This window comes from Nuphar pumila, chromosome 12 (genome assembly GCF_984573655.1).
Source record: "Nuphar pumila chromosome 12, dmNupPumi1.hap1.1, whole genome shotgun sequence".
In the NCBI taxonomy this organism is placed as follows: domain Eukaryota; kingdom Viridiplantae; phylum Streptophyta; class Magnoliopsida; order Nymphaeales; family Nymphaeaceae; genus Nuphar; species Nuphar pumila.
In genome coordinates, this window is record NC_143260.1 from 11,846,325 (window position 1) to 11,872,755 (window position 26,431).

The 26,431-nt window shown below is 36.1% G+C and overlaps 1 protein-coding gene across 1 annotated transcript; it reads left to right on the forward strand.

The window, feature by feature from the left end:
- Positions 1 to 220: 220 nt before the first annotated feature.
- On the forward strand, positions 221 to 24,787 carry LOC149819999 (acyl-coenzyme A oxidase 3, peroxisomal-like). Its single transcript, XM_089981697.1, has 13 exons — positions 221 to 846; positions 19,300 to 19,417; positions 19,517 to 19,624; positions 19,770 to 19,942; positions 20,053 to 20,152; positions 20,368 to 20,442; positions 20,581 to 20,711; positions 22,662 to 22,797; positions 22,870 to 22,989; positions 23,079 to 23,225; positions 23,314 to 23,418; positions 23,506 to 23,607; positions 24,348 to 24,787. The coding sequence occupies exons 1-13, from the start codon at positions 377 to 379 to the stop codon at positions 24,606 to 24,608; spliced, it is 2,046 nt and encodes a 681-aa protein (XP_089837823.1). The 5' UTR covers positions 221 to 376; the 3' UTR covers positions 24,609 to 24,787.
- Positions 24,788 to 26,431: the final 1,644 nt, after the last annotated feature.

A 26,431-nucleotide genomic window follows, 5' to 3' on the forward strand; every position in this document is an offset into this window, starting at 1 on the left:
AGTCTCAGATCCCGAGGTTGGTTTCTCCGTGTAAATATAGAAAAATCGTGACCCCGCACACACCATGGGCCAGCCGGGTTCGATCATGGGCCTTCAGCTTGACACAACCCCCTGCTGATCACATGGGTAAGGGTAAACCACTGCGTATGGTTTTTTATACGTACGAATGTCTTAAAAAAAAACCACGGTACATATATCCGATTCCCGTAACGTCCCCATTGTCCCAACCGATCCCGAACCGTTCACGTGTTCTAAGAGTCACCCTGCAAGTCACCTACCCATCATCATCATCATCATCATCGATACCTCTTTAACCTTCATTGTATGATCGTCTAGCAAGAACCAATCCCTTCTGCAAGAGAGTGAGGGTGAGGCGATGGCGTCGTCGGAAGAGCGGATCTCCCGGAGAGCTCTAGTTCTGAGCGGGCACCTCCTCGCCGAAAACCCTACAACTCCCTCTCTGCGATCCTCGCCGTGCCTCCGGTTCTCCTCGCCGGAGGCGTCGGAGCCGTTCTATTTCAACGCCCACGACATGAGGCGGTTGATGGACGGCCACAACGTCCAGGATCGAGAATACCTCTTCGCCCTCATGAAGGGCTGCGAGCTCTTCAACCCCAGGAGGTTGGGGTCGCGGGTCTTCGCCTCCCCAGACTACGACCGGCCGATGGAGGAGCAGAGGGAGGCCACCATGAGGCGGATCCAGTTCCTCTTGGGCCGCGGCGTCTACGACGGCTGGCTCACCCGTTCCGGCCCCGAGTACGCGATGAAGAGGTTCGCCGCCTTCGAGTGCCTGGGGATTTTCGATCATTCGCTCGCGATCAAGCTCGGCGTTCATTTCTTCCTCTGGTAAGACTTCGATCGATTATCGATTAATCCATTCAATTGATGCGTTTTTTTTTTCTTTTTCCTCATGGTTATTGTTTCTTCTGTGTTGGAGATTGAATTGCGCTGTTGTGATTGTGAATTACGCGACACTTTAGGTTTTCTTTTTCTTATTTGGGTTTATTTTATTTTTTTCCATATGGTCGGGATGATGATGGAGATTTAATGGTTGTGAGTATTTTTTGCTGAGGTATGAAGCTTAAATACGGTTAATAGTATTTAATTTTGCACCAACAGATGTTCCTGATCATCGATTGTTGGAATCTATAATACAGAATTGTTGCTTATTGTCTCACCATTTTTGAGAAATTAGTGAAAATTGAACTTGGAGAGAAGAATTATTTGTCATATTCAATAATTTAGGGATAATAGTTAATGAAAAGGAGCCAGTATCAGGAAATGGTAGTGTTGAAAATCTTGATAGTGGGCTTGGGCGCAATTTCTCTCCTGGGACACAATTGAGTTTTACCTTTTCTCAGGCTGGAGCACAGCTTGCGCCAACTGATATAAGAGCTGGGAACTACCGCATTTGTGTAGCCTCTATAACAATAAAGGAAGAGAAGAGGAGAAAGAAATTTGGAGATAACTAAGAAGGAAGTCGGTTCATCGAGGGTGGATATGAAGGAGTAAAGCTTATACTGACCTGAACCCAACAGCTAGGTACAAATGGTCAGGCAGTCAAGAAATAAAATATCCAATTCTCATATCCTAACAGTCAAATAATGAATGCTCCGCGATTATATGACAGCCCAATAAATGGCTATTTAACGGTCAGTGGAGAATGTTTCAATATTTGTGTAGTTGTCAAATCACTAGCATTTGCTCACAAGGGCTCCGCACATCTAACGAGGTGGGTTGACTTAAGCTTTCAAGTTGCAAGGTCTAAGCCAAATGGAGAAATATCCTCGGTGGGCCAGGCAGGGAGTAATCATGGAGTTTTGTGCTGTGGAAACTGACTCTGGTCCATGGTTAGTGTGATACCTCTTGGCCCATATGGGACGTCAGAACCATAAGAATGGTTTCTCCATGTTACATAAAAAAAATCACCAGCGTTTACTCTCCTCATTAGCATAACCCAAAAGTGTAAAATTTTGTAGGTTAGAGCCAATGATTGGTCAAGGTTGTGCCAGATAGGGAGGAGTCAAATGTAGGCTAGAATTATAATTTCGAGATGTAAAATACAACAATTAGCTGACTCCACAAAAGTTAGGAATTCATGTGAACCGGAAACGCCTTTAATGAGCATGGTACACAAAATGAATTAAAAAATCATGTATTTACTACCGTAGCATGTTGTCTGTGAATTTATGTTGATCTTTTTGAGCTCTTCTCTTGGATAATGTATGGCAACAAATGGGTTTAAAGTGGCTCACCCATTCATGTAAGAAGCTAACAAGATGAATTCTTCATTGTTTTTTTGTTAATTTTGCTGTTGCCTGCAATTCAAACTGTAAATCTGGCTCTTCTATTTGATGGTATTGTCACTAACTGATGCTATGCTTTAGAGAGCCACTTATGGGCTAAATTACACTTTGAGAAAATGACCACTTATGGGTCAACACAAATAAAATACAAGAACAAGCCACATAGGGGCTGAGAACACACATAAAAAATATTGAACTTTATTAGGGAACAACCCTTGTAAACACCATACAATGAGAGAGGGGGCAGACTCCTTTATATACAATAGGAGGCTCATAGAGAGCCGTTTGGTAGGGTCCAACGACTAGAAATCTAGCCGTTCGGTAGGGTCCAATGGCTCCTAGTTTATTCCCATAATGCACATGATGGCTGGGAATAAATACAAAAATACGAATAAGAAAAAGGAAGAAGAAAAATATAAAAATACACTTATTTTTTATGTGCATGTGAAAAGACAAAAATGCCGTGGACTACAAATGTACAAGAATACATATGCAAACATATACATATATGTTTACATTAACATTCCCCCTCAAACTTATGGTAGAATCACCAAAAGTTTGTCCAACAAGAAATAAAACTTTGGGGAAGGCAAGGCTTTTGTGAACAAGTGTGCAAGCTGATATTTTGAAGTCACATATGGCAGTGAAATAGTCTTTTTCAAAAATTATTCTCTAACATAATGACTGTCCATTTCAATATGTTTAGTGCGCTCATGAAAAGTGTGATTTCCGGCAATGTAGATGGTATTTTTATTGTCACAACATAATCTTTATAAAGCTTGCCAAACTAGGAAGCAGAAGCGAGAAACGATATGGGAAGTGAAAGTGAGAAGTGAGAAGTGAGGCATTTTAAAATTTATAGAAAGTGGGAAGTGAAGTATCAATTTAAAAGCGAAATATGAATAAAAAATGAAGCAATATGGTAACTGAATAGGAATTCAAACAAGAAACAAATAAAAACTAAAATAAAATTTATCATTCTTATATTTCATGATTTTTAAGTAAAAGAGTTAAGTTTTTATTAAAATCTAACAATGATGGTTACCAATTTAAAGAGAGTACATGGAAAGTGAGTGAAAGCGTGAGAGAAAATACATGAAAAACATGAAAAGAAACTTGAGAAAAACATATAGGAAGCATAGATCATGTGTGTGGGAAGTATAGAAGAAGCGTAGGGGAATCAAGATTCCCATGAAGCTTCGAAAGTGAAGAGTATCGCGCTTTCAAAGCGAGTTTCTGCGAAGCGAGCTTCCCACCTACCTAAGAAGCTTCTGATAACTTTGGTCTTGATGGCTCTGTCACAATTACTCCCATATTCTTGAGAAGACGCTTCAACCATACAATTTTAGTCTTAATAGTTGCCATGATTTGATACTCGACTTTTGTAGAGGATATAGATACCTTATGTTGCTTTTACACTTCTATGATACCAAAGAATCTCCTAAAAAACCCCAAAAATGAGTAGTTGAGCGTCTGTCATTAAGGTCTCCCTCCAATGAGAGTATGAGTATGCAATTAAATTAAGAGGAGAAGAAGAAGATAAGAATAATTCTTTAGAAGCAGAATTTTTTAAATATTTGATAATACACATAATACACATAATACACATCACAACATTCATGATGTAATATCGTGTATTTTTACACTTAGCCATTTTGAGATTTTTTCGAAAATTTGGCTAAGTCTGGGAGAAAATCGTTTGAACCTTGATTTTAAATTGATGTTTTTGAGTATGGATTTGACCCTGGTCTCATCAACTAGGTCTAAATGAGCCAATCAAAACGTGAGAAAAAGTTTTATTTTTGACCTTTAAATTCAAGCAAAATTCAGGTTATTTTCAGACAAAATTCAGAATTTGATATTCGTATTATATTTCGTTGGATGTGTCTCGAAATTCTAAGCGCAATGATATTTTATTTTTCTTGATTCGGGCTATGGTTGAGTCGAAAATCACATTTTTCTAAAAATTGAGCAGTTTGTCGGGTTGGATCCGAACTTGGATCGGATCAGACATGATGGATTTGATTCAAATTAATATGGATTTGGACCCTATCCAAGACCCATATTAATCTGGGTTTGATCCAGTTCAAAACCCATTTGGATTTCCAAGATGAATTTGGATCTTGGATCCGGATCCAGACCCAAACCATGCCCAACATTTTTTCAACTTTAAATTCATCTAACACCTTTAAATTGGAGTTTAATTATGTTAAGAAGCCTCCCACATTATTTTGGTAATTTTTAAAAACTTTTAGAAATTTATTTGTAATTTAATATTAAATAAATAATTAATTAATTTAATGTAATTCCGAAATTTGTATTTTTATGGTTGTTTAGGACTCTTGCAAGAGCCCTTAACCATCTCTAGAAACATCTAGGAAGGTTGAGAGACTTAGAGTCCCTTTTTAAACCATGTTTTGAAAAGTCAAACTTGGAGAGTTTTAAAAAAATTGGAAACAAAAGAGAGAGAGAGTCATAATAAAGAAAGGCTCTCTCTCCAGCCCATTTTAGAAGGAGTTGGAGAAGGAGGGGCGACCTCCCCTATGGGGACTATAAAAAGACCACAAAAAGAGAGAGAAAAGAGAAAGAGAAGGAAAAAAGAGAGGAGGAGAGATAAAGTGAGGAAAAGAGAGGAAAAAGGAGGAAGAAAAGGAGGAGTTTGGGCCATCTTCAACCATTTACTCACGTTTTTCAATATCTACCATCGTTTTCTTCATCTTGGATTCATGGTACGGGTCCTCTTGTTTCGGATGAGAAAAAGAGCATGGATTTGTATTCCATGCAATATTTTCGATAAAAATCCATGAGAGTAAACTTGACTATTTACTCCAAGATCCATGGTTAAAATTAATGTATTGGCATTGTTTTTGGAATTTATTTTGGTGATATATATATATATATATATATATATATATATATATATATATATATATATATGGCACCTATTTGGACTTATAAAAATCCAGTCAATGCACAAATTTTCAGACCTTCTCTAATAATGGATTGGGTTTAATGCATACATAAGAGTGATATATTATAAAACCCGTAATTTTTAAGGATTATTAATAAATAAAGGACTTATTTTTTTTATCTCCAAATTAGAAACGTGTTTCTAGCTTTTGAATTTCATTTATTTATTTATTACATATTCATTTGTTCATTCAAGCCAATCAAGGTATAATTTGCATTTATAGAACTATTTTGGGCTATAAATCACTATATATATATTATATTTAAATATATTTTTGATGGAGTTTGTAAATTATTGGAGTGTATTTGTGTGTTATTTGGCTCTTGGTAATGATTTATAGGGTAATTTGCTATTTTTGGCTAATCTTGTTATAATTGACATTTTTTGAGTTTTTGGCATTTGCGATCGCACACGAAGGGTTCGTTGTATGCTTGGGTAGCGGTCTTTGCGGACTTCGAAACTCCTCGGTCTTTTGAGTTTCAATTCATTGTTCTTCACATTATTAAGGTAAGATACCTTAACTAAACTTATAGAGAGCATGTTTAGGCACTAATTGTGTAAACATGATGTTGCACTGAATATCTAAATGAATTACAAATACAAGTTATGCGTACACACTTCAAATAGTTGTGGATATCTAGGACTCTTGTGATTGTAGTTCGGAGATCATGCTTGTCATGATTGTAATTAGTAGAATATGAACTTGTATATCTTGTTTGCTTGAGAAATATATGCGTATGATGTATGGTAGGATGATCAATGAGATTTTGACCAACCCTTACACAATTATATCTAAGGTGATATATTGATTCATATGGTTGAAAATGCATATGACTTTTATCGTGTGTGCAAATCTCGAACTACGTAGGAGTTATGTATGTTGAGGTTTAGTTGCTTCGTATTATGAAATGTGCATGTTCACGTATGCATGCATAGAACTCATGTTTTGTTTATGCATGCTTTGAGGTTCAATTTACGAAGTGCAATTTTCTTTGTGGCGATGATATCATGCGTAGGATAATATGCTTATGTATGATATGATTTAAATGCCACGTGAAATGAAATTATGAATGCGTGCGATAAATGTTTAAGTTTAATAGTGAACTTTGGTTCATGAAGCTTTATTGGTTAAATGTGTGATTTTATAATTTTAATGTCATATGAAGTGATGTTTTGATTGTATACATGCTTATGCCTGTGTTGATGGCTATCGACCCTGACAGTGGTCAATTGTATTGATGCATGTATCACAATAGTTTTCACTAGATATGGTACCCGTTGAGGAACTGTTCTCAAAGGATTCTCTGTGAGGGTGTGCATGACCAGATCAGGTAATCCGGCTAGAGCAGTAAGTCTCTGTGAGGAAGTGCATTGTCTAAGAGCGGATAGCTCGCGAAGACGGTATACTCCTGTGAGGAAGTGCATTATCTAAGACCAGGTAGACCATCCGTCTAGGACGGTAACTCCTTGTGAAGTTGTACATTTCCCAGAATAGATGATCCGGCTTAGATTTTGTAAATCTTTATTATGATTAAATGAAATGTTATGATGAATTGTAATGATCTTATGAGTTGATTGAGATAGCCAGTTATAAATCTATAGATTTGGCTTTTCTATTATAGCATGATTATATATTGAACTCAGATATGATAATTTAGATCTTGATATGTAGTTATGATTGTGACACTTATGTTAGCGTATAGGTGAATGACACATTACGCCTACAAATGACTAGTTTTGACTTATTAGGTGAATGATACATCACGCCTACATAGTTTCATTTCAAATGATTGCATTATGATTGTATGAGTAAATATATCACACCTATGTATCATGATTGATGTGTATCATGAATATCTAATTAAATTACTTATAAAGTATGTGCGTGTGTTTCACGTTGGAATGGTCAAATGTGATTTGACTTATTGTTTATAAGAATTATGGATGCATATGAAAATGATGCAATGATCTGAATGTCTCAGATGCATATATATATATATATATATATATATATGCGATGACTTGTATGACTTGAATGCATATAGATTATGCTTTATTACGTGAGTTAAGGTTGAATAAAATATTAAACGATGAAATGCTTTTAAATGCTTTATGTTCGAATGCTTGAAATGAATGACTCATAGGACGTTCCCTTGTCTATCACATGACGATGAATGAATAATATATCTTTACCTTTAAATGCTTGATATGTTTTCTTTAAGTTTGAGTTTGTGTTGCTTTACCAGACTTTAGCGAGTCTGACCCCGTTTTATGGGGGACAGGTAATATAGGTAAAGTATGATAAGTAGTTGGAGCGAAGGGTTGGTCGAGCTGCATTCTCGAGGGTCTACTCTTACCTTGCGATCTTGGTATTCATGATCTTTTCGTTTTAAGTACTTGATCATGTAGAGACTGAAGTATTGTTTTCATACTCTGATTTAAAATGAAATTAAAACTCTTTATATTTCAGTCTTATATCGTACGTGGTTTGAAATGTATATATCCCGTACATTTTGATTTGATTGTTATCTTTAGTGTAACCGCGCCTAAAGTCTTAACCGTTTTTAAAAATCGTTTCCGCGTTATAAGATCTGATTTACTTATACTTATAAAAAAATAGTCTCGAAATTTCAATATTTGAACTATAATTAAGGTTAAATTTTTTTGGGAGTTACATATATTTACACATGCTTAGTCTTGTTTGGCATGCACATTACTAGTATAAATGCATAGTTATTTTTCATGTGCATACACATAATGAGAGTGATATACTCATAGTGGTATGAGTGTCTCCATGGATGTAAAAGAACGATAGTTCCTAAATGCTTATGCTCGTCATGTAATGCATGTTCGGATTAGTGATGCATAGTTGTTTCCTATTCATGTGCATACATGAAATAGATATGTTTGGCATGTACGTGGCGACATGAATATTTACATGTTTAGTTGAATTGATTCATAAATGAAAGCATGCATTGGACGTGAATACATGTATTGAGTGAAAACATGCAATGAATATGAAGTTGTGAACTCATGCACATGCATGTGAATTTTATTGTTTCATGCACATATTTAAATTTATATACATGAATGTGCATTGAAAAGCATGTGGAATGAATGCATATTGGCATGCTATTCATGATTTTTACATATGAATGCATTGATGATCAAAATGAATCATCGTAGGTTGTGTGGGCCTTGGGCAGGTGTTGCTCTTTATTTAGTTGATTTATGTATTGCAAAAATCAAATGTGATATTATTGTTTTTATTGCATTGTTCCATAATGCCACGGTTGTGGTCCCATGAAGAGCTTGACTTGTTGATTTGCAAACTTATGTTATTAATTTTGCATATTGATTTGCAAATGTAAAAGAGATGAATTAATAAAAAGATAAAAGAAAGTAAAGAACATTGTAATTTATATTTCCTTGATGAATCTTCTTTAGTGTGTGAATCTTAAATTTTGCGGTTTTGGGGAAACCGTGAGGATACTAAAACTCTGTGTGTGTTGTTGTTGCCCTTGAACCCGATATTGAGGTTCTTCTCCTTGCTACAGTTTTAGGGAGAGTCCGCCACTTTGCCTAGGAGTGGTGTGTAGACACAACTGTTGTTTTGGTATACCAAGAAAAGTTGTACTTGTGGATGATGATGTCCCTGGTGTCCCGACATTAGATGCTGATTTCTAATGTTCTGATGGATGATACTGTTTCCTAATATCGGTCGAGAGCTAAGTTTGGAACCGCGTAATAAAATACAACTTGTGTGCTAAGTTACCCTGAGAACCTAACTTGACCTCAGAGATTTTATCCGTTTTGAGTATCCTCGGATAATGGTAATAATAAAAAGTGGAACTTAAATGTGTGTACATCCTAATAGGAACATGCATATTTACTTGTTCCTTTAATTGTGATATATTGATGAATGCATGATGTTGTTCTTTAATGCATGTTAAATGTCTTTAATGCTTAGATTGTGATTTTTGTTGTTATTAAATGTTTTCTCATGCTTAATAAATGTTCTCTATTGCATGAATGATTATTTGAATTATGAATGTGATATATTTATGTCCCTGCAAAATATTGCATGAATTTTATTTATGTTCTTTTTACTTATTTGATTCATTAGAGGGACATGTACACAAGATTCTTTGGATTCTGACACCCTACTTTTTGTGTTTTTTGCAGCTTCAGATGCCTAGTAGGGTGACCTGCTTCTGAGAAGAGTCACGAGGGGACTACACGACTACATGGCAGATTCTTTGGATGGTGTTGCTCTTTCCTTTTGCTTTTTTTACTTTTAATTAATTATGTCTCAGACTCTTTATATTTGAATAAATGAAGTTTGGTTTGATTATGGTTTGGTATGAAAGATGAGTATAAGATCCCTTGTGGTGGTTGTTGTGTTTAACTTTAAAGGCTCCGGGTCTCTTGGATTGTTTCTGCACTTGTTTAAAAAAAAAAATCGCACTTTATAAGGGGTATGAGTTGGGGTCGTTACGCATGAACTGTATGTATCAATAATTTCATCTGCAAATTTGGATTGAGATAACAATGTAATGAAATATGCGGAAAAGTAAAGAGTGCTCTAAGCACTTACAACATCTACTAATGAACAAACAACAAGGGCTAATACCCAAACCCAAAGGAGACAACACAACATAAAAATATAAATGCCTCTTATTGAAAGAGAGAGAACTCTCAAGAGTGAAAAATACAAGAAAAAACCAAAAAAATAAAAGATAAAAAATAAAAAAGAAAAAATACAAAAAGAAAGAAAAGAAACAAGTACCCCTATCGGGTACTTGTGAAATGACTAAAATACCCCTATCGGGTATTTTAGATTATACAAATATATATGTATATAAATATATACATATATATGAATTACATATATTTTAACACCCTCCCTCAAGCTTTACGGGGATATGACCGAAAGCTTGTTAAGAAGAAACAAAAACTGAGGAGCTGCAAGAGCCTTAGTGAAGAAGTCCGCCAACTGGTACTCTGATGTGACGTAAGGTAGTGCTATGGTTCCTCTTAGGTATTCATCACGAACGTAATGGCAGTCCATCTCAATATGCTTAGTACGCTCATGGAAGGTGTGATTGCTTGCAATATAGATTGCGCTTTTGTTGTCGCAACACAGCTTCGAAGGAGTAGAGATGACAATGCCCATATCACTGAGGAGGCTTGTTAACCACACAAGTTCCATGGTTGTAGTGGCCATAGCACGATATTCGGCTTCCGTTGAGGACAAGGATACTTTGTGTTGCTTCTTGCATCTCCAAGAAATCATAGAGTCACCTAAGAAAACACAAAATCCGGTAGTTGAGACTCGGTCATTGGGATTTCCTCCCCAATCTGCATCAGTATAAGCAATTAAATCAAGGGATGAGGCAGAGGAAAGAAAAACTCCCTTAGTTATGGTATTTTTGATATATCTGACGATCCTTAAGACTGCACTCATGTGCACAGTTGTAGGTGCATGTTGAAATTGACTGACAGAATGAACGGCATGAGCAATGTCTGGCCGTGTGATGGATAAGTAGGTTAGAGACCCAACAAGTTGTCGGTAGGGAGTAGGATCCTCGAGAGGTGTTCCATCTTCCAACCTTAATTTTGCATTGATGACTTCTGGGGTTTCTGTCTTCTTATCGTCGGAAATACCAGATTTGGAACAGATGTCAGCAGCAAGTTTCATCTGAGAGAGAATGTACCCTCGAGGAGAGTACACCTCTTCAATTCCTAAAAAATATCTTAAGAATCCAAGGTCAGACATATCAAAATTTTCTTTCAAAACCTTTTTAATATCATTAATGCCTTTCTCATCACTTCCTGTGATGATCATATCATCAACATAAAGTAGTAAAATAACTACTGAAGACCCTGCACTTTTCACAAACAAAGCAGTGTCAGTATAACATGAACGAAAATTCAAACTTGTCATTACATTACTAAATCTATCATGCCAAGCCTTTGGGGCTTGTTTTAAACCATATAATGCCTTTTTAAGTTTAAGAATTTTATTTTTACCAATACATACTCCTGGTGGGGGATCCATGTAAACTTCTTCATTTAATTCGCCATTTAGAAAAGCATTCTTAACATCGAGTTGATAGATAGGCCATTTTTTCACTGACGCAATAGCAATAAGAGTCCTAACACTAGTCATTCTAGCAACAGGTGTGAAGGTTTCTTCATAATCTATACCATATTCCTGAGCATATCCTTTAGCTACTAACCGTGCTTTATAACGTTCTAATGAACCATCACTCTTGGTTTTAATTTTGAAGACCCATCTACATCCTATTGATTTCTTTCCAGTGGGTAACGAAGTTATTTCCCAAGTTTTTGCTTTTTCAAGGGCACTAAGCTCTAAGTTCATGGCTTCAACCCATTGGGGAATATTTTTGGCCTCATTATAGTGTGAAGGTTCATGAAATGAATGCAACGCAATTAGACATGCTTTATATCTAGGAGTTAAGGACTCATAGGAAACAAACCTATTAGGAGGATTGGAGATCCGACTGGATCTCTTTAAAGATGTTTCTTCAATGTTGGATCCTTGAGAGTATTTTTCTAAGGCACTTATTTGAGTTTGTTGACCACGCCTAACATATGTTTGGATTGGTCTATTATTCTCATCTATAGCATTATCAAGAGGAATTTCCTCTAGGTCATTCAAAGACTCATTAGAGATTTCCTCTTCTTGAGGAGTCTCATCTTCTTGAGATAGAAGATCAAATAAAAAAGTATATTCACTTTCGTCAATATCTTTAGTTTTCACAAAACCATTCTCATTTTCCAAAAATGTTACATCTTTGGATACATAGAGTTTGTTATTTTTCAAGTCAAAACATCTAAAACCCTTTTGATTTTCTCCATAACCCAAGAAAACGCATTCAATAGCTTTAGGAGATAATTTGTCCCGTTTATGAGTAAGGACAAAACATTTGCATCCAAAGACTCTTAATCTATTGAAGTCTGGTGTTCTTTCAAATAGTTTTTCGTATGGAGATGTATTCTGTAAGGATGAAGATATCATTCTATTTATTAAGTTGAGGTTAAGGCCGCTTCGGCCCAAAAATTCTTTGGAATTTCTTTGGAAATAAGGAGTGTCCTAGTGGTTTCCATGATATGTCTATGCTTTCTTTCGGCCCAGCCGTTTTGTTGGGGAGTCCTAGGACACGATCTTTGATGACAAATTCCATTTACTTCTAAATAGTTTTGAAATTCATTTGATAAATATTCTCCACCCGAATCGGATCTAAGAGTAAAGATATTACTTGAAAATTGATTTTTAACTATCATATGAAATTTTTTGAAGAACTCAAAGACTTCGGATTTTAAATTGAGAAAGTAAATTCATACATACCTAGTGTAGTCATCGATGAAAGTGACATAATAGGAGTACCCTCCTTTAGACATGACGGGGGAAGGACCCCAAACATCCGAATGGACTAACTCAAAAGGTCTTTTGGACACAAAAGTCCGGTTTGGAAAAGGAGTAGATTTCATTTTGCCAAAAATACAATTCTTGCAAACAAAATGTTTCTCATTACAAAATTTCTTTCCAAATGGAAAGGAGTACATTTTTGAGAAACTTGGATGTCCAAGTCTTTGATGCCAAATATCAATATTTTTATCTTGGACATGGTTACAAAAAGAGTTAATGGGGAGTTTCAAGTTGCTCATGTAATAGAGATCTCCCCTTCTATGGCCTTGCCCAATCAGCTTTCCGGACCGGAGATCCTGTATAGAGCAATCCTTAGTTGAGAAGGAGATTTTACATCCATGATCGCATATTTGAGCAACAGAGAGGAGATTTAAATTAAGTTGAGGTACAACTCTCACGTTTGGCACAAAGAAGTCTTTTGAAAAGTTTAAAGTTCCAAAACTTTTTACTTGTAAAGATGTACCATCGGCAGTTGAAACATAGGAGTTTTTATAATTATTACATAAATCGGAAAGCTCATTTTCAAGGGGGGTCATATGAAAGGAAGCTCCAGAGTCAAGGATCCAAGACGACATACCTGGAGGAGAGGAAGAAGCTACGACGGCACCCGAAGTTGATGGAATCTTGAGTAGAGTTTGTAGTGCCTCCGATAGTTGAGCAAGAGAAAAAGAGTCCGTTCCTTTGATTGCTTCCTCTTTCTTTTGAGTGGCTTCTTCAACGGAAGCAACTTTATTTTTTGGCCCTTCATTCAACTTAGGGCAATTAGGTCTTATATGACCCGGTTCTTGACAATGATGGCAAATGGCTTTTCTATAGTTGCCATTATAGTTATTTTGCCTTCCAAAATGAGGAGGTTTGTAGGTTTTCATATGGTTGCCGGGTTTAGATACGGCCAAGACATCATTTCCTCCTTTAATCATGCCAAGACGGGTTTCTTCTTGGCATATTTCGGCAATGGCATCTTCCAAAGGAAGAGGCTTTGATCTATGTAGGAGGGAGGATCTAACTTGTTCATACTCGGGCCTAAGCCCATGTAAAAATTGGAAAAAGTGTTCTTTTTCCATTTGTTCTCTCCTTAATTCCACATCTATACTAGAAACCCATTTTGGTTCTAGCAAGGATAACTCATCCCATAGAGGGCCAAGAGTGCTAAAGTAGTCCCTAACACTCATTTCTCCTTGTTTGATAGTCCGAATTTTTTCTTGAAGAAAGAATTGGCGAGCAAGGTCTTTTTGGGTAAACATACCTTTCATGAAGAACCATGCTTCATTTGCCATCCGAAATTTGGCAATGTTGGCGCAAATCTTAAGCTCCACATTGTTCATGAACCAAGCAAGAATCTTGGCATGCTTACTTTCCCAATCTTCTATTTTAGATTGGTGATCTTCAATGGCCTTCATGCGGGCATCTCCTTCAAGAGCTTTTTCTTGATCGCCTTCCATCTTAGTTAGTTGGAGTTGTGGTTCCGGAATGGTGCCCATAACGTATCCCCAAAGCTTTTTCCCTTTGAGGTTGTTTTCCATGGCGGCGGCCCACATCATGTAGTTGGATCCATTGAGCTTGAAGGAGAGATCAATCTTTTGTTCTCCTTCCATAATAATCACACTTAAAAGGATAAAAGAAGAGAGAACCAACAAAAAAACAAATATAGCTACACAACTAGCTATATTAAAAAGAAGAGCATACACAAGGCTCTGATACCATGTAATGAAATATGCGGAAAAGTAAAGAGTGCTCTAAGCACTTACAACATCCACTAATGAACAAACAACAAGGGCTAATACCCAAACCCAAAGGAGACAACACAACATAAAAATATAAATGCCTCTTATTGAAAGAGAGAGAACTCTCAAGAGTGAAAAATACAAGAGGGGTTCACCCCTATTTATACACAAAAGAAGGAGGGGAGGAGTGGCCATATGGCCTTAAAAGAAGAGCCACCTAGGGGCTCCCATGGAGTCGTTGGGAGCCCCCAACGGTCACAAATGTGACCGTTGGGGGCCCCCATCGACTCCATGGTGGGGCCCCTATTAGGTGCACAAAAAACCAAAAAAATAAAAGATAAAAAATAAAAAAGAAAAAATACAAAAAGAAAGAAAAGAAACAAGTACCCCTATCGGGTACTTGTGAAATGACTAAAATACCCCTATCGGGTATTTTAGATTATACAAATATATATGTATATAAATATATACATATATATGAATTACATATATTTTAACAAACAAGTACCCTCTAGGAGAATATGCAACCTCAATCTCTAAGAAAAATCTGGGAAAATCAAGCTCAATCATTTCAAAACTTTGTTTAAGAATAAGTTTAACTTGATCTCCTCCCTGTTTATCTGCTTAGCTACGATCATATCATCAACGTAAAGTAGGAGAATAACAATACCTACGCAGAATTCTTAACAAACAAAGTAGTGTCGGTATAACATGAAGTATATCTAAGTTTAAGTATAATGTAACTGAAACTATCATTACCAAGCCCTTAGAGCTTGCTTAAGACCATACAAAGCTTTTCTAAGCCGAAGAACTTTTTCCTTAGGAACATTATATCCAAGGGTGGATCCATATATACTTTTTTTAAATCACCATTTAAAAATATATTTTTAACATCACCACCTCGTCAAAATGACTACGACTATGAGAATCCAAACAGTAGTCATTCTGGCTATAGGGACAGCAGTTTCATCATAATCAATTTCATATTTTTGAGCTATCCTTTGGCGACCAACCTAGTTTTATGCCTTTCTAGAGATCCATCACTTTTAGTTTTAACTTTAAACACCCACCTACAACCTATTGTTTTCTTATTGGTTGGTATGTTAGATAATTCTCAAGTTTGAGATTTCTCTGAGACTAATTTCTTCATCCATAGCATCTTGCCATTCAAGATAGTCCTTTGCTTGATTGTATGTAGACGGTTCAAAATATTAATTTTTTTTTGCTAAACAAGCTCTATAATGAGGCTCAAATGATTCATATGGTATGGATCTCTACGTGGTCTCTCTGAGTGCCTAATGGTTGAGATTTTTTGTTCTTCTATGTTTGAATATTTTTCTAAGGCACTTAGTTGTTCGTTATCCTTTCTTTTTTGGTATTGAATGATAGTTAGATGATCTTGGGATTTATCAGATTTAGATTCATTGCAAGTTATCTTTTCAATGTCTTCATTTTTTGTGGCATTATTTTCAGGGCAAATTTTTAGAAAATTGTATTCATTCTCATCTTTTAATGTGATAGTATCACAACAATTTTCTTGTTCTAAAAATGTGACATTCCTAAAAATATATAGTTTATTATTTTCAAGATCTTAACACCTAAATCCCTTTTGACTTTCTCCATATCCTAAAAAAACACATGGGATGGCCTTAGGAGATAGTTTATCTTTTTTATGGGTGAGCACAAATCATCGACACCCAAAGGCCCTTAGTCTAAGATAATTAGCGAAGACTTTATAAATCTTTTTATATGGTGAAAGATTTTGAATTTTTGAGGAGGGCAACCTATTTATAAGGTATATGGCAGTAAGAGTTGCCTTAACCCAAAAATATTTTGGAACACTTTTAGATATGAATAAGGTTTTACTGGTTTCTATTATGTGCCGATGCTTTCTTTCGGCTAAATCATTTTGATGTGGTGTATTAGCTCATGACCTTTGATGAAGTATTCCATTTTTCCTTAGATATTTCTGAAAATCATTAGACATACACCCCTTGAGTCAGAATGAAAGATAGATATATTGGTCTTTAAAAGATTTGTCACAAACTTATAAATTTTTTAAAAATTCTTAAATACTTTATATTTATGTTTGAGAAAATATATCCATGTGAGAGTAGTCATCTACGAAAAAAACATAATAAGTATATCCTCTCTTGGAGGCAACATGGGAAGAACCCCAAACATCAGAGTTAACCAATTTAAGAGGTTTAGAAGCAGAGAAAGATTTCTCTTGATATGGAATTGATTTCATTTTAGTAAGAATACAATCGGTATATTAAATTTGTTCATTACAAAAAGTCCTCAAGTGAGGAACATTGAATAATTTATACATACTAAGATGCTCTTGTCTTTGATGCCACAAAACTTTATCCAATTTTTTAATATCCAGGCAAAAAGTCTTGATGAAAATTTTCAACTGATCCATGTAATACAAGTTTCATTCTCTATGCCCTTCCCCAATCTGATTCTCGGACCAGAGATCCTGTATTAAGCATTGCTTAGAAGCGAAGAAGACTGTACGTCTATGATCCATGATTTGAGAAACAAAAAGCAAATTTAAATTTAGTTTTAGAACAATCTTTATTTTTGAAATACTAAAATTAAGAGATTTTTTTTAAAGTTTTCAATTCTATTAATATCAAGAGAGTTTCCATTGGCAATAAAAATAATTTTTTTACTAGTGGAGTTACTACAATTAGAGGGTATAGATCCATTATAAGTCATATGAAATGAGGCACCTGAGTCTAACAGTCTAGGAGCCGTACTTGGAGGAGAAGAGGTGGAGATGATAGCACCGGTCACGGATTGTTCTTTGAGAAGATGTTGCAATGCTTTCACAAGTTGAGAAAGAGACATGTTTGAAATTGATTTACTTGAAGGTTCTTGATCAACTTGTAAAGGACCAATTGAAACAACCTTTCTTTCATCTTTGGTCTTAAATTCTGGACAATATGGTTTAATATGTCTCGGTTCTCTGCAATTATGACAAACAATAATACTCTTTTTCTTTTCATCTCCTTTTCCCCCATACATACGATTCTTTCCATAGTTATTGTTCTTATAAAAGTGTGATGGTTTGTATGTATGGGTGTTGGCTCCTGGTTTTGAAACGGCCAATACATTGTCTTTGACTTCTTTTGATTCATTTTGAAACCTCAATTTAGTCTCTTTCATACAAACTTGAGGTAAAACCTCTTGGATAAGAGGAAGCTCATCTTGTTTACTATGAATGATGTTACTTCTCATTTGCTTAAACTCAGGTCTCAATCTTATCATAAATTGAAAAAATTGCTCATTATTTATTTGTTTATTTCTAAGTTGAGCATCGTTTGGAGTTTCGCAAATGGGCTCCAATTTGGCCATTTGATCCCATAATTTTTTTAGAGAGCCAAAGTACTCTCTAACACTCTTTTCGCCTTGTTTACAATTGTGTATTTTATCTTGAAAGTCTCATCTAAAAGCAATATGACATTGAGTATATGTTTGTTTAATAAAGAGTCATGCTTCATTGGCTCTCTTAAATTCCAAAATAGTCGCAATGTATCTTCATTCATATTTTCCATGAATAGGAAAAGTACCTTGGCATGTGCTATTCCTTTGAGCACTTCTTCCTTAATGGTTCCATCTTTCTCTTTTATGGATTTTGTGAGAGTGAGTTGAGGCTCAATTGCAGAACCATCAACATACCCCTACAAGCCTTTTCTAATAATAATCCTTTTAATGATTGACCCATAGATTATATTTCTTTCCATCAAATTTAATTGGAACTACCCTCACAACTTCTTTGTCGGCCATGAAATAAAAAAATATAAGACAAGAGAATAGAGTAGAGAAGATGAATAAGTACTTGGAACAAATTTCAACTTCTTTTGAAAAACCAATGCTTCTATGCATTCACGAGATGATCACTCTTCAAGAGAATTGGTTGACATGCTTTCCAAGGAAAGACCCAATTTTTGCAACACTCAAATATGCCTGAAGAAGAGTTGAATATAAGACCCAATTTTTGCAACACTCAAATATGCTTGAAGAAGAGTTGAATATCACCAAGAAGTTGATCTAGCTCTGATACCATGTCACGAACTGATGCTATGCTTTAGAGAGTCACTGATGGGCTAAAGTACACTTTAAGAAAATGACCACTTATGGGTCAACACAATGAAAATACAAGAACAAGCCACTTAAGGGCTGAGAACACAAAAAATATTGAACTTTATTAGGGAACAACCCTTGTAAAAACCGTACAATGAGAGAGGGGGCAGACCCCTTTATATACATTAGGAGGCTCATAGAGAGCCGTTGGAACCTACCCAACGGCTAGATTTCTAGCCATTGAGTAAGATCCAATGGCTAGAAATCTAACCGTTGGGTAGGGTCTAACAGCGCCTAGTTTATTCCCATAATGCCCATGATGGCTGTGAATAAATACAAAAATAAGAATGAGAAAAGGAAGAAGAAAAATATAAAAATACACTTATGTACATGTGAAAAGACAAAAATTCCCCTGGACTACAAATGTACAGGAATATATATATATATATATATATATATATATATATATATATATATATATATATATGTTTACATTAACAGGTATATGCTAGAGCATGAACTTAATAATCTTGAGTGATATTTTAAAGCACAAGAGGTTGTAAACGTAGTTTTTCCATGGCCTACATTTCTAAGCACACACTGTTCTTAAATAGATATAATGAAATCAATGATCATGAGACCATATAGTTAATGCTTTTCTTCCAAAAATCTCAATAGGAATGGTACATATTATATAGGATCTCTTTATGTGGGACAATTTAAAATCATTTCCCATTAACCTTATAACAGGGGTGGAGCAATCAAGTTTCTGGGGACTAGGCGTCATCATGAAAAATGGTTGAAAGACACTGAGAATTATAAAGTAAAGGGTTGTTTTGCAATGACCGAGCTGGGCCATGGAAGCAATGTATGCTGTCAATATCAGCAATTCTTGCACTAGTATGTGATGTTGTTTCTTTTTCACTTCCCTTTATTTTGATATTCCTTATGGTAATCTTTTTCTTAGGTTCGGGGAATCGAAACTATCACCATCTATGACCCAAATACAAGCGAATTTATTATCAATACTCCCTGTGAATCAGCTCAGAAGTATTGGATTGGAGGGGCTGCTAAGGTAAGAATCAGAAAGTTTTCCATTTTGTGCATCGGCATCTGACTCTAATAATTTATCAGCTTCTCTGTTTTGCAGTAAAGTTTACCTTACATTATTTTAGTGTGCTAAATGCTTACTTTCCACCTGAACTTTTGATCCTTTGTAGCATGCAACCCATACCATAGTTTTCTCACAACTCCATATAAATGGGAGTAACCAAGGCGTCCATGCATTCATAGCACAGATAAGAGATTCAGAGGGAAATGTGTTGCCAAATATCCGAATTGCTGACTGTGGTCATAAAATTGGCCTGAATGGAGTAGATAATGGTCGCATATGGTAAGTTTTTCAAGGGCGATTTTTTTCTGTATCAACCTTCTGTAAATTTCTTTAGAATTTAGATTTATGAATGTTGGCCCTCAAAATTTCATTACTGTCAATTGCCTCAGGTTTGATAATGTTCGTGTACCTCGTGAAAACTTGTTAAATTCTGTTGCTGATGTATCCCCAGATGGACAATATCAAAGTGCAATAAAAGATCCAGATCAGGTAAAATAAATTCCCAATATATTATGATTTTTCATGGTTATGTGATGATAAGTGCATTGAAGCATGCATGTTTATCCAATAGGATAATTTACTCTTTCACCCTGAAACCCGTCCAGTGGCTATTCTTCAATTTCCATCAAAATTATTAATCCAGATATTTTATTGTATTGTCCTCCTTATGTCCATTGTGATCAATGTTGCATTGTTCGTAACAGAGGTTTGCAGCATTCTTGGCCCCATTGACTACTGGTCGTATAAATATCGCTGTCAGTGCGATTTACCAATCCAAGGTACCACTGGATAATTGATCCAAAAGTGATGTTTTTTGATGTAGATCATCTTCTTAACATCTTCATAGTCTAGGGCAGTGATTTTTCTTTACCATGTCACTTATGATTTTTATCTTCTTTTTCCTTTCAATGTTTCAGATTGCTCTGGCAATTGCAATAAGATACTCATTGTCCAGGCGAGCTTTTTCAATTTCTTCAAATGAGTCTGAAACTTTGTTGCTTGATTACCCGAGTCATCAACACCGACTTTTGCCTCTCCTAGCAAAGACGTATGCTGCTTCAGATTTTACTTTTTCTACCCTGTTTATGAATATACTTAGATAGAACACATGAAAATGTGATATTCATTGAAAGCACCAATAATGTAAATCAAATATTGTAGCTGGATCAGCGGAGACACACTATGGATGTGTTTGCACTTTGCAAGCCCTTGTAAACATGGGTACTTCTACCAGGCCCCCGTACCCCTGTTGTACTATGCCGTCATGTGCTCTGATGCTGGGTACTTTTGGGTAGGGTCAATAATGGGTTGAACTTGAACCAACCTATTTTATCCATTTTATGATCTGGTCATCTTTTTTGTCAATGTGCTAAATCAAAATTGTTTAATGTTAATTATGTATTTGTTGATTTTAATTGTTAGTTGGTGATATATCTTTGACATGTTTTGGATTTTTAGTTGATGATTGACAATATAATTTCATGCAAGAGGATTTGGTAAGATGTAAGAAATTGTGCAGTTTATATATATATATATATATAGCCATAATCCCGTACCCATCTTTTAGAAATTTCTTTATCATACCCTTCAATATCCATGTTGTATCCCATACTTGCACCCCTACCTACGTGCCATAGTTGCAAACCCAATGACACATTTTCACCTGGGGAAAAAAATGTGGTACAGCACCTGCTGAATTTCTTAGCAAATCAACCACTTAGTGCCAAATTGGGTGATTGGCTGCTGTAAACTTGTGGGATAAAAGAACCTATGAATCTCATCTATTGCATCTTCTACTATTTGACTGGAGTCACTAGACTCCTCCCTTTCTGGCTCTTGTTGTTTTGAGCTTCTCCCATTAGTGTTTAGCAGTCATATCCCCATATGTGGAGGCTGTACTGTATGGATGCCCTACTGCACGCTTCATTCCTAAGGTTCCTAGTAGGGTCTGAAAAGGAGCCAAGCACCTCCCTTCCCTTTTTGAGTCTATTATCAGCTCCTATGAAATCCGTATAGGGAGTCTATGCTTAAACTTTTGGTCTTTATAGTTTATACACATTCTGCTGCATTCTTCATCCCTGGAGGTTCCTGTGGGATGGCAATAAGCTGCGGTTCTTGCGACAAGCTTGTGCTTGGCTGCTAAAGGCTAAAGTTAATCTTGGATATTTTAATAAACAACCCAAGCTTAAGCCCACTTTTAGGCTTGTTTGGGTAGATGACTCTGTGCGAGCCAAAGCTTAAGCTTAATAAGCTCATTAAGATCTTAGATTTGGTATTGATATACATTATACCATAACCTCTTAATACAAAAGAATCTCATACTGAGACAGTTAGAAGCATTCCTGCCAACCCCGAGGTGATGGGTTCAAATCTCATGCTTTCCATCTCTTTTTTCTTTTCTTTTCTTTTTTTTTTGGAAGACAAGGAACGTGCCTAGGAACAGGGGTTGCTTAATGAGCCCCTCCTAGGTAGTCAACCCCGGGTGAGTGCCTTAGCCCGCATATTGTAAAAAGAATTTTTTTTCTTTAATTGTGGCATAGCTCGAGTTTGCTTGAGCTTGTCGTGAATAGAGCTTGAACACTTGCATCAAGCTCTAGCTGAGCTCGATCCTTGTATATTCTGTTCCAAGCCAAGCTTTAGACGGCCCAGGCTTGAGCTTTGCTAGGCTTATGGGCATTGGGCAGCCTATTTCCAAGGGGCTTTTGGATGAAATCCTTTGCCAATATGAAACCTCAACAAACGATCCTTTGGTATTCTTGTCTTTTATGCTTTTCATTTATTGCGTCAAATGTTATGTTTGTCCTTCATCTGGTGCATATGAATCTGAATGTGTATATCTGTCCGAAGAATTTGTCCATATCATGTAGGTGAACAAGTATTTCCCCAATTGTTTTGTAGTTCGTAAATCGTAACTTGTCATTCTCATGCATGCAGTAGCAAGATTCAGTACTATGTCAGGAGCGTATTTGATTCATGAATTTTTACAATTTTGCTGCAGATATGCTATGAGTTTTGCAGCGAATGATTTGAAGAAGATTTATGTGAAGAGAACTGCTGAAGACACAAAGGCTATACATGTTTATTCTAGTGCATTCAAGGCCACGTTCACTTGGCATAACATGAGAACCCTTCAGGTAATAAAGTCACTGTAGGCACTGTATTTGTAGACTTTACCTTCGATTGATTAATATTTATCTATTTGTCAGGAATGCCGTGAATCCTGTGGTGGGCAAGGACTGAAGACAGAAAACCGAGTTGGTCTTTTGATTGGAGAATATGATGTTCAGTCCACATTTGAAGGGGATAATAACGTGTTATTACAACAGGTATGATCTCTTTGTCAACTGTTTTATGGGCTTTTTCTTGAACAAGTTGAATTGCTAATACATATCGCTCCGGACATGTTGGATGACAGGTGAGCAAAGCACTTTTAGCTGAATATATGACGGCTCAAAAAAAGCAGCAGCCATTTAAGGGCTTGGGTTTGGAACACATGAATAGTCCTCGTCCTGTGATTCCAGAAATTCTTACCCCGGCATTTCTTAGAAGCATCCAATTTCAGGTAGTACAAACAATCATTTACTTGTCTATTTTATTTTGGCTCTACACTTGAGCATACAAGATCATGTCATTTCCTTTGCATGTATCAGAATGAAATATTTTCTTTGAGAGAGCGGGATTTGCTGAACCAATTCGCTGGGGAAGTTTCTGAGCATGTGTCACAAGGAAAAAACAAAGAGTATGCTCTTATCCTGGTAAGCATGGAATATTCATTTTTTTCTTTTATTGCTTGTTTTCCCTGGTTCAATACTGTTATACATGTTGGTTTTTGTGTTTTTTAGAGCTATCAACTGGCAGAAGATTTAGCACGTGCATTCTCTGAAAGAGCTATACTCCAGTCCTTTTTGAATGCCGAGATGGCCTTGACCACGGGCCCTATAAAGGTAAGGATGTGTATGTGTGTGTGGTCTTCCTGCTTGCCTTTACCAATTCTTATTCTTCATCTTCTTTTTCTCATTGTTATTATTATGATGATAATATAATAATAGTAATAAATAATAATAATAATAATAATAATAATAATTATTATTATTATTATTATTGTTGTTGTTGTTGGTTAGCTTTCAACTGAGTTAAACCTTGAACCGGATAGCTCAAGCTTGAGCCGATCTCAAGCTTACCAGTAGTCAGTAGTTTACTGTGCTCAGCTTGAAATGTCTAGGCTGGGCTCATCTCAGCCCCCTATGGCCTTGCTTTTCACGAATTTTGAAATACCTGGGTGGCTCTTAGCGTTGGTTTGTTTAACCACTAAAGGTCTTTTAGCAACTTTATGTGATATCCAAATTTAAGGATTCCTTATGTTGTCAAAGTACAACTAATAGATGTCTTACTTTCTACAAAATTACTAAGTAACCTTGATGGTGTCAATTATTGAATGGAATTTAGTACTTCCAAAAATCCTTTAAGGGGCAAAAGGAATTGGTGACACTCTCTCTGAAAATGACTGGGTTTCTTGGGAAGATGCAAGGGGCTTTAAAAAAAATTCAAAAAAGATTGTGATCAATATTGTGATATGCATTTATGAACGTGTGTGTGTGTGTGTGTTAAATAGCATGATCTAGCCAGCATGGAACTGCTAACTCTCTCTCTCTCTCTCTCTCTCTCTCTGGGGAGCGGTTAAAAGAATGCTTTGGGGCTGCTGCGGACAATGTATGCATTAGTCAGCATGGAAGAAGATCAATCATTCCTTCGCTATGGGCACCTATCAGTGACCAATGCAGCTGCTGTTAGGAAAGAAGTGGCCAAACTCTGCAGTGAGCTCCGACCTTATGCACTGTCCCTAGTAAGTTCATTTGGAATACCTGATGCTTATCTTAGTCCATTGGCCTTTGACTGGATCGAAGCAAATTCGTGGTCTTCAGTTCTCTCAGCTAGCTACATGTAGCAATCTCACCTATTTCATCAATAAGAGTACCAAAGTCTTTTGAAATAATAGAAAGGAAATAGGAGTACCAAAGTTTATCGACTCGGTCCTTCCAATTTCTTTGAGACTCGATAATGCTGGGAAGTCTTGGTACTTTTTTTATTATTCATGTAAATAAAATGAAATTTATTCCTTTCTCATGAGCTACTTTTGAGAGAGAGAGAGAGAGAGAGAGAGCATTTTAGAGATGAAGAGGACGACTAGAGATGAAGAGGACGACAATGATTGCTCTAGTTTGTTTGTGTTCAATGTGATGAAACTGCAGTCACAAATATCGCCTATATTTTGAAATCGCAATATTTTCAGAAGCTGATATTATATTGCAAGTGTGATATTTCAAACTATTGTTTATTTTAAAAATATGATGATATTAACACGATAAAAACACTGCTTGCAGAGTTTTATATTATTCATGTTTTGTTTATATTTTTGTATACACAAACATTTTCTTTAAAAACTATATTTTCCAAAATATTGTGAGATTTTTTCTCCGATATTTACTTGAGAATGGGATTTGTTGACAGCTAACGGAACTTTTCTGGGGAGCATCTGATTGCTTAAGAAAAGTTTCTCTTTGTGGTTGTTGGGCCTCATCCCCAAATCCTCTAAATGCCCTGCTAATAGTTGGGAAGGTTTCATTTTTCATCCATGTCGAAACAAGTTTTTCTATAGAGATGTAAAATGATTTGGATATGTAGCCAATGCCAGATCTGACTAATTAGAAGTTGACTACACAGATTTGAATTGGGATTCAAATTCGGATGAAAAAAAACTCATACCAAATCTGATCTTTTTACAAGTTAGATTTCATTGTCCGAACGTGGACCATGACAGATGTATGAGAGAGAGAGAGAGAGAGAGAGAGAGAGAGAGAGAGAGAGAGAGAGAGAGAGAGAGAGAGAGTCGGCAACATCAGCTTAGTGGTGTAAAATTATAGCTCAATTTTATGTATACCATCAATGTTTTAAATGATCTAATAAAAAAGGACATATTGCATGAACTTCCTTGCAGCTTCTAAATAGCACTGATGTGATTCTTATTTTCACTATTTGGTCAATTACATAATTGAACAGATGAGCCCAAATGCAGGACTGCACATTATCTGCCGTGTAAACAAATTCTTAATTTCTTATGCGAACTGCAACCACCACTGTCATTGCAGATGAAATGATCGAATTATCGTGCACGAGTCTGGTCTCTCAAATTTCAAATAACGCAAAATTGAAACTCGACAGTTCTATCTACGGTACTGAGGTATTACACCTTCACTCACATACACATTCCCAATCTTGACGTGGTTTGGCACGGTGGGATGGGGCTTAGGTCGTTAGGCAGGCGGTCTAGGGTCAAATTTAATGGGCGTCATCCCTTGCGCAAGCCTAATCTCGAGACTCCCTGCGGGCAAGGGGTAAGCCCATGGAGTTTTACACGGTTAGGACAGTGATCGTACGGCAGTCAGAGCCAGCTAGGTCTCTGATCCTGAAGGTGGTTTCTTCATGTAAATATAAAAAAAAGGGTGCAGTATTGTTTGATTTAAGATCCATTGGATCGATATATTGATGGTTACTTTTGCAAACAAATTTGGAGGCTAAATCAAGTGATGCAAATTGATGGCAAGTGGCCTATTTCCCAAGTCTAAATATTTATTTCTCAAAGTCTAAATATTTACCCAAACCTTATATTTATAAAGAAGCACCTCTTCAATATTTTGTTTTTGCTATGATTAAGACCATTTTTTTTTTAAAACTGATATCATTTAAGATGTCACAATTAAGGCTGAAAAA

Bases quoted from the DNA above. Each gene is read 5' to 3' on its own strand.
- LOC149819999 (XM_089981697.1), top strand. From the start codon at position 377: ATGGCGTCGTCGGAAGAGCGGATCTCCCGGAGAGCTCTAGTTCTGAGC. The intron at 20,712-22,661 runs GTATGCTGCTTC...ATTTTGCTGCAG, and splicing joins TTGCCTCTCCTAGCAAAGAC to ATATGCTATGAGTTTTGCAG. The intron at 22,990-23,078 runs GTATGATCTCTT...GTTGGATGACAG, and splicing joins ATAACGTGTTATTACAACAG to GTGAGCAAAGCACTTTTAGC.